We start from the raw sequence: 8,329 nt of genomic DNA, 5'->3' as shown, positions 1-8,329 counted from the left end.
ACCCTGGTAGGGAAGGAGCCCTGGTCAGGATCGGGGCCTGTTAGGGGGCGGGGCCCTCGGGCGAAGGGTGGGACTTGGGATTAGGGCGGGGCTATGAGGACCCTGGGGGCGGGGCTGTAGCCCTCGGGAGAAGCAGCTATGAATTTCCTAGTGGGGCAACTAAGGGCCACCTAGAAGGATTTGGAAGCAAGAATTGGAAGGGGGTGTCCAGAAAGGTTTGGGAGGGCAGGGAGCCAATTCTGTGAAACCTCCATCTCCTCTCCCCTGCTCACGTGGCCGTCACCGACCCGCCCCACCCACAGGCTATGGAGAAGGCTTCGATGACGTCATCATCCAGGGGGATCTGGAGGAGCTGAAGTTCGTGGCTTTTTATACCAAGTGAGAGCCACGGGGTGCAGCGAGGGTGCAAAGGACTGCAAGCTGGGTCAGGAAGGAGAAATCATCCCAGGCTAAAGTCCCAGGATGGGAGCCCAGCCCTGAGCCCCACTGACGGGGAAGGCTGGAGCTTTTCTGAGGTCTCCTGAATGAAGCCTGTGCTGGGCCACGCCGTTGCCCTGGGCAAGCTCCTTCCCTGGACCCGGGTGGACAGGAGCACATGAGAGTCTAAGAAGGGGGCTGCCACGAGGCGGTTCCTCAGGCCACCTTCTCCCTGCAGAGGCGACGAGGTGATCGCTGTGGCCAGTATGAACTATGACCCCATCGTGTCCAAGGTGGCTGAGGTGCTGGCCTCTGGCCGTGCCATCCGGAAGCGGGAGGTGGAGTGAGTGTGGGCATGGGAGGCCTGGGGGTCGGGGAGAAGTACCCTGAAGGACTAGCTCAAGCTGTCAGAGCAGTGAACTGCCCTGCACTCACCTGGGGCCCTTCTCTTCACTCTTGGTCCCCATGTCTGAGGCTGCCAGGGCTACAGGGTGGTATAGGGCAAAAACGGGCCAGTTATGTGGGCTCACAGGGGACAGAAGCACCCCAGAGCAAGACTAGTACTATGGGGAGGGGTCAAGGCTCACGGCTTGGGACACCTGGCAGGACTTGGTCGCGTTGAGCCTTACGGGAGCTGGGTGGGGACAGGTAGCAACACCCTGCCTGCATGTAGAGCTGGGCATGGGAGGCACTGGACATGAGCCATCCTCCACATCTGGGCATCATGTCAATGAGAACCACTCTGTGGGCCCAACCCACCTACAGAGCTCCCAGGGGTTAGAAGAGCCTGGGGGCCACTGGGAGGGATGCAGGCCATGAAACAGGAGTAGCCTTGGGCTGGAAACAATGGAGCAAGAGGGGTCACGATGGATGACACGCTGCCTCCCGGCCTCTCTCTGTTTCTCCCTCTTGCCTTCGCAAAGGCTGTTTGTGCTGCACAGCAAGTAGGTGGTCCTCCTCTGTCCCGCTGTTCACTGTCCTGACCCTTCCCCACCTCCACCCGACAGTCTACACCCCTCTCCCCGAGCACACGACCCTGCTGGACACCAGGACCTGGCACAGAGCAGGCCCCCTGCTGTCCTTAAGGGCCAGCTGTTCTGGTGTCTGGAGGGGAGCATGCTGTCTTCTGCCCTGACCCCTCCTCCCCTCACTCCTGCAGGACTGGCGACATGTCTTGGCTCACAGGCAAAGGATCCTGAGTTCCCATGCAGTGGACTTGGGCAGGCACGCTGGGGCACCAGGGACAGAGGCCAAGTCTTGGGGGCAGGTGCCAACCTCCAATTTTCCAAGACCCCCCAGGGAAAATCCTGAGCCTTCCCAGTGCTTGCCTTCAGCTGCCTGGCTTGCCTCCAGGGAGGCCTCTGCTGCCTTCAGAAGATGCTCATCTCCCAAGGCCTTGGGTGCCACTGACAGCTGGCACTGGAGGCCAGACAGGCCCTGCCTCTTCTCCCTCTACAGGGACTGGTACCCTGCGGGACCCTGCAATATGTTAGACATCATCTTAAAATTAAAACGCACACATTTGCAGATCTGTGTGATTCCCAGTGTAATTGGGCCAACACTCCTGAGGAAGAAAGTAAACCACGGCGGGGCGGGAGCCGGGACACAACTGCAACACAATGCTCAATGCCACAACAAGGGAAGTTCTACCTGCGATCACCCAAAGGTCACCACACACACGTACGTGCACACACGCACACCACCCAGTCCTCCTCCCCGTAACCTCTGCGCTGTCAGGGAAAGCCCTTCCGGTCAGTGCCTCTGGATCTATACTTTGAAAGGACACTCCAGGAAGAGGGGGACAGTACGTGCAAAGGTCTTGGGACTAGAAATGCTTCTTCGGAGGTCAGAGGCAGCTTGTGCTTGACACTGGGGGCATTTGCCCGCTTTGGGGGGTGCAGGAGCAGAGTCCTGAGACAAACCCATGCTTCTCATAGTCGCCGGAGTTTTCTAAGTCTCAACTTCGCAGGTGAAGAAGCCGAGGCTCCACTATTAAGTAGGAATGAGAATCCAGAGGCTGCCCGCCACGCTGCCTCCTAGTTAATAAGAACACGTAGGGGAGAGGCGAGACGCGGGGAACTGGCCCAGGCGGTTTATAAGGGCCGGTGTGAGTCCGGAACTCTTTTTCCGCTGGGATCCCGGGAGCGGCGGACGATCAGGCCAGACCCACGCGCAGGCCCAGGGCATGCCGGGAACTGTGAGCTCCTGCCGAGTCTTGGCGCGGCGTGGGCCTGGCGGGCTCTGGGGGAGTGCATTCCAGGCAGGGCTGGGGCCAGGACTCGGGGGAGCGGGGACTCGGCGCCCGTATGTCGCTGGAAATGCGTACACACTCGCCGCTAGGCAGGCACCGCGGACCCGCGCCCCCCCGCCGTGGCCCAGGGAGCGCGAAGCTTGTCGGGAAGTGCGGGCCGGTAAAAGTGTGGCGCTAGCGGAAGTGCCTTGCTTTCGGCGCAGGGCTCGCCGGGGAATGTGGTCCCTCCGTGCGGCCCGGGGCGGTGGCCGTAAGTTCTGCGGACCCAGCGGCCGAGCGGGCGTGGACCCGGGATGGCTGGCCCTGGCGGCTCCGGGGGTCCGATAGGGGCCGGGGCCCTGGCAGGTGGCGCGCGATCTAAAGTAGCTCCGAGCGGGGACTTTGACCACAGCTGCTCGGACAGTGTCGAGTATCTGACTCTCAACTTCGGGCCCTTCGAAACAGTGCATCGTTGGCGGCGCCTCCCGCCCTGCGACGAGTTCGTGGGTGCTCGGTACGGCGGGGTTCAGGGAGTCCCGAGCGCGGGGGGAATCTGAAAGGGGTCCCAGGGCGGGGTTCATTATGGTGAGGCAGGAGCGTGCTGTGCTGGGGTGATTTCGGGTAAGGGATGGGGTGGGGGCACGTTGGGGGCTGGGAGAGTCCCAAGGGAGTCTCAGAGCCTGGTGACCCCTGGGTAGGATGCTAGAATTCTTTGGCTTATGGGTCTCGGGCATGGGGTCAAGTGCTGCGTGGTAAGGTGGGAAGTCAGGAGAGTCCCCGGGTGGTGTCATGTGTCCCCTAGTGTGAGGTCCTCTGGAGGGTTGGAATTGAGGCGTCTCTGTAGAGCATGGCAGTTGAGAGATGCTACCCAACTTCTGTTGCAGCCCCTGTGCTTAGTCCCATTCCTTCAGTGTCCTCCTTATCCCCCAAGGGGGATCCTGGCCTCAGCACCCTTCACTCCTTCTTTATCCCCAGGCGCAGCAAGCACACAGTGGTGGCCTATAAAGATGCCATATATGTGTTTGGTGGAGACAATGGGTGAGTGACTTTGAGCATCGGGGCGTTTGGACCAGGAAGGGAGAAGCGCTGTGGTCAGGTACTAGACCCGTGCAGGGCTGCTGTTGTCATTCCGGATGTTAATCACCCTGGGCCTCAGTTTCCCCATCTGCAAGGTTCCCTGCACTCACCTCCCAGGTGGTGGTGGGGATTCAGAGGTCCTGCACTCAGGCCCTTGGCACAGCAGCTAGCAGATAGGACATGCCCAGTGCATGGCGACGTCCCTTTTGGTCTGAGCGAGTGGATATGGCCCTAAAAGAAACCCACCCACCCTTCCTGCTACCCTTCCCAGGCACTTTTCTTTCCCCACACTTCCCTCTAGGCTTCATCCAGATGCTCGCTTTGCAGCCAAAATGTGTTCTTCGTGGGGCCAGCAGGTGGCATGGTGGTAAAGACATTGGACTCCCATGTGGCTAGTCACGGTTCAAGTCCTGAAACCGGCAGTTTGAAACTCATGTCAGTGTGTGTATGTATGTGTCCAAAATCCTGAGAGGAGGGACCAGCAGTTAGCATAATGGCTATGTCGCTGGACTCCCACGTAGCCGACTGCGGTTCGAGTCCTGGACCCGGTGGCTTAAACTCACGCCGGGTGTGTGTGCATACGTGCCCAAGATCCTGAGAAGAGAATGGAGGAGAAGGGATTGCGGCGTGGCCATCCCCGCTGAGGGGTGATTTCTCGCTTTCTGTCTCTCTGTCTCTCTCTGTCTGTCTGGTGAGCGCACGCTCCCTATAGCAAAAAAACAAAACAAACAAACAAAAACTCTCCAAAATCCTGAGAGGAGAATGGAGAAGGGATGGTGTGGGCCTCCCCCTTGGGGGGGGGGGGTGATTTCTTGCTTCCTGTCTCTCTCTGTCTCTCTGGTGAACGCACACATCCTATGGCAAAAATCTCTCAAACAAAACAAAGAAACAAAGAAAATGTATTCCTCACTTTTGTCGTAAACTGGCAGACAACCTTTCTGGTTTTCAGTCACCTGGACTGACACTCTCGAGGTGAGCACATCGCCACTTACAAACTGTCCCTACTTCCCCTGGGACTGGTCTCCCTGTACTGAGGGAGGGTGCAGTGTTCGCACATGCGTCCCTGACCTGACACTCAGGAAGCTGAGCGTCTTAGAGCACCGCGTCCTGAGCAGAAGGGCCTCCTGGGCATGGCCCCTGGCTGCCAGCCTGTCTTGTCCCAGCGCCTCTTTTCTCAAGAGCAACCAGGAGGGACCAGCAGTTGGCATAATGGCTATGTCGCTGGACTCCCATGTAGTTGATCACAGTTCAAGTCCCGGACCCGATGGCTTAAACTCACGCCGGGTGTGTGTGTGTGTGCCCAAGATCCTGAGAGGAGAATGGAGAAGAATGGGGGGGTGATTTCTCACTTTCTTTCTCTCTGTCTTTCTGATGAGCACACACACCCTATAGCAAAACCTCTCCAAAAAAAGAGCAGCCAGGAGAGGGATCCATTGATAAGTGTCGGTTGGAGCGGGCTCCTCCGCACTGCTAGTCCTGTGAGGCCTGCCCACCCTCCTGAGGAGAAACCCAGGGCTCATGACACCTGGTGAGGCGCACACGCCCATGCCCCTGCGGACCCTCTGCCCTCACCCCCTGCTGCCTGGGGCCACACTGGCTCCCTGGCTACGTTTCGGTTGTACCATGCACTGCCCTGCTCAGAACTCACACAGCCTGTTCCCTCCTCCCACTCTTCCTGCCCCTCCCCTGGTGCTCTTGTGAGTGACCCACTTAGGGCTGGCGTCATCATCTCCACATGTCCCTGAGGTACACAGATGTTGGCTCCTCTCTGTCTTCACCAAGGCGAGTCCTGTGCTCCTGTCACTGCTGTGTCCAGCACCCGGTGCCTCGACCCGTGCTTGTCACGAAGGAATGAACTAAGGAAGAGGCATCTATCCACAGACTCCCCCGAGCCGTCCAGAAAGTCCCAGCACCCCCACAGGGCAGTGGGTGGGAAACAGGGACCTCAATCCTTAGGAGTGCTCCGTAGCAGGGAGAGTTTGTGTGACAACTGTGTAGCTACCAGGAGAAACATTTTTTTATAAGGAACAGGATACAAATGTGTCTCATTCTAGGGTAACTTTGTAAAGCGTGAGTAAGAAGAAAGGTGGCCTTCTGGGACTTGGGGGCTGGCCAGCGAGGAAGGAGAGGTTTAGTCACCTCCCAGCTCCCCTGCTCTGGCTGCCTGGTGCCTGGCGCCTGGCTCAGGCGCTGCCTTCACCTCCCAGGCCGGTTCCTCTTCTGCAGGGAGATGGGGAGGTGGCAGCAGGGGACAGTACAAAGATAAATGGCTTGAGGGCTGCTGTGCTCCTGTGGCTCTGCCCTTGTCCTCTGTTAGGGACCCGTTCTGGGTGATAGAAGGTTGTATGCAAGTCATGGAAGTCATGCAATGGCAGCGGGACTTGTTTTCCATTTTATTGTCCCCACCCCCCCATCAGAGAGAGAGAGATGGAGATGGAGCAAGATTTTTTTTAAAAAACTTTATTTTAGAGAGACAGAAAGCGAGAAATCACCCCCCAGGGGGGATGGCCACACCACAATCCCTTCTCCTCCATTCTTCTCTCGGGATCTTGGACATGCACACACACACACCAGGCGTGAGTTTAAGCTACCAGGCTCAGGACTCGAACCATGGTTGACTACATGGGAGTCCAGCGACATAGCCATTACGCCAACTGCTGGTCTCTGAGTGAGATGTTTTTGCAGCAGATCTCTTGCAGCAGATCCTCCTGACCCAGCCTTCCAGTTAGCTAGGATCATAGTACACGTAACTGAAACTGGTGTGTGCAGGTTGGTCCAGGAATTGAACCCAGGCCTTCCAGTGTTGTTTCCAGCCTTCCCCTCATTGTATCTTTTTTTTTTTTTTTTTCCAATTTGCCAGAGGGTGAATGGGCTTGCTGTGGTTGGGGGGGCAATGGGGTGTGGTCACGCCACAATTCCTTCTCCCTTTCTCTACCCTTTCCGGGTTTGGGGTACACACATATGCCCAGGTTTTCAGACTGCCAGGGCCTGGAACAGAACCAGTGAGCTGGCCACGTGGGATCCAGCTTCCTTAACCATCAGACCATGGAGTCGGCCTCTCCTAGCTCTAATTCAGCTAACCTCCAGTCCATTTTGCAGTAATGCGGTGGATAGCAAAGGGCCCCCCTGAGATGTGGGCAAGTGTCCACATAATGGCGGAGCATTTGTGGAGGCGGCGGAGACGTACAAGCGGGGGTCTTGGAGGCTAGGGGGTCGGGACCGGTGACTGGCTTGTGGGCCGCGTCATGCCCCACGTCTGCTGTAGGCGGGTTCTTGGCTAAGATCCTGCTTTGGTCCTCACCCTGGGCAGGCCAGCCCGATGGTGTGGCAGTGCCAATGCCCACAGCAGCTGGATGACCTTCATGGTCACTCTCTTGTCCCTCGGGCATAAGCTGGTTGCCCGGCCAGATTCTAGGGGTCAGCACTCCAGGCCAAACAGCCCTCCCCTGTGCTGTGGCTGCAGCGGTGCCCCTCCTGGTCCCGGTGCAGAGCAGACCTGCCCACCACCCCCTGTCCTGCCTTTCAGAAAGACGATGCTCAACGACCTGCTGCGCTTCGACGTGAAGGACTGCTCCTGGTGCAGGTAGGCGTTGCTCCGGCTGCGCTTCCTCCAGACCACAGCAGTGCGGTGCTGGGTCTGCATGACGGAGGACTCGGGCTGGTCCTGGAAAGCGAGAGAGAAGCTTCCAGGAGAGAGCCACAGCCCCTGGCATGCCGCGCCCAGTGGTTCCGAGTGTTTTCCTCCACCTCCTGGGTCTCTGTTCCAGTCTACACCTGCAATTGATTATTCTGAATCCTGTTAATTAAGGGGAGCTGTTTGGGGCAGTTGTAGGTCCCTAGTTTCTGTCTCAGAGCTCTTCAGTCACTAGGCCAGTTCCCGGGCCAGGGACTGTCGTGGGACCTAACGCAGGGCCGTCGGCTGATGGGTCACGGAGGATTCATCCTGCTGGTGCGTGGTGCCACGCTGGGGCTGCAGTAGAAGTTCCTGTCCTCTCCCTGCCCTGAGGGCCCACCCTTTTCCACGAGACCCTGCATAGACCCAAACCTGAGCCTGCATGCATAGCCCTGGCCTTCCCCCCACTGATGCCCTCCCTCCTCAGCTGTGTGCCCTTAGGCACGACCTGCCCTCTGCATATTTGTGCCCGTCTGCAGCAGACCAGCCCCTGCCTGGGAGCTGCTCACAGGCAGGGAGAAAAAGGGGTTCTGGGATTAGGAAATACCAAGCTTCCACTTGAGCTCTGCCATTTGCTCATGCAGCAGCACGGACCCCCGAGCCCCTCCCAGTGCCTCTCTGCTCTGCGCGCAGGCCCCTCAGTCTCCAGCAGCCCTCTGGCATGGGGCTGCATCATGCTCTTGGACAGAAGAAGGTGTCAGGGCTCAGGAGATCAAGTGATTGCCCAGGACCTGCAGCCGCTGAGCCTGGCCTGCAGGGGGCACCACTCTGCATGCTCAGCCCTCTGCCTGGGAGCCCCTGGTGGTGCTGGGATGGCTTCAAGAGTGTGTGTGTGTGTGTGTGTGTGTGTGTGTGTGTGTGTGTATGGGAACCAGCAGTTAGCGTAATGGCTATGTCGCTGGACTCCCACGTAGTCCACCATGGTTCGTGTC

The 8,329-nt window shown here is 58.4% G+C and overlaps 2 protein-coding genes across 4 annotated transcripts in view; both read left to right on the top strand.

Annotated features, from left to right (window-relative positions):
• Positions 1-1,931, top strand: part of AIFM3 (AIF family member 3) — a 24,804-nt gene extending 22,873 nt beyond the window's left edge. For 2 of the 3 annotated variants that reach the window (XM_006140189.1, XM_006140190.1), the window contains exons 18-21: positions 303-378; positions 656-760; positions 1,341-1,361; positions 1,577-1,931. In XM_006140189.1, the coding sequence (XP_006140251.1) occupies positions 303-378; positions 656-760; positions 1,341-1,361; positions 1,577-1,616 (242 nt within the window). In that variant the 3' untranslated portion in view covers positions 1,617-1,931. The remainder of the gene's footprint in view (positions 1-302; positions 379-655; positions 761-1,340; positions 1,362-1,576) is intronic. The other variant, XM_006140191.1, reaches the window with a different exon arrangement.
• An 890-nt stretch (positions 1,932-2,821) lies between these two features.
• The window catches only part of LZTR1 (leucine zipper like post translational regulator 1), a 36,654-nt gene continuing 31,146 nt past the window's right edge, over positions 2,822-8,329 (top strand). The window contains 3 exon segments of the mRNA XM_006140188.3: positions 2,822-3,161; positions 3,623-3,685; positions 7,251-7,307. Coding sequence (XP_006140250.1) covers positions 2,962-3,161; positions 3,623-3,685; positions 7,251-7,307 — 320 coding nt within the window. The 5' untranslated portion in view covers positions 2,822-2,961.

Source organism: Tupaia chinensis, unplaced genomic scaffold, assembly GCF_000334495.1.
Source record: "Tupaia chinensis unplaced genomic scaffold, TupChi_1.0 Scaffold000024_1, whole genome shotgun sequence".
Classification (NCBI taxonomy): Eukaryota; Metazoa; Chordata; class Mammalia; order Scandentia; family Tupaiidae; genus Tupaia; species Tupaia belangeri.
This window is presented reverse-complemented; position numbering and strand designations above follow the sequence as displayed.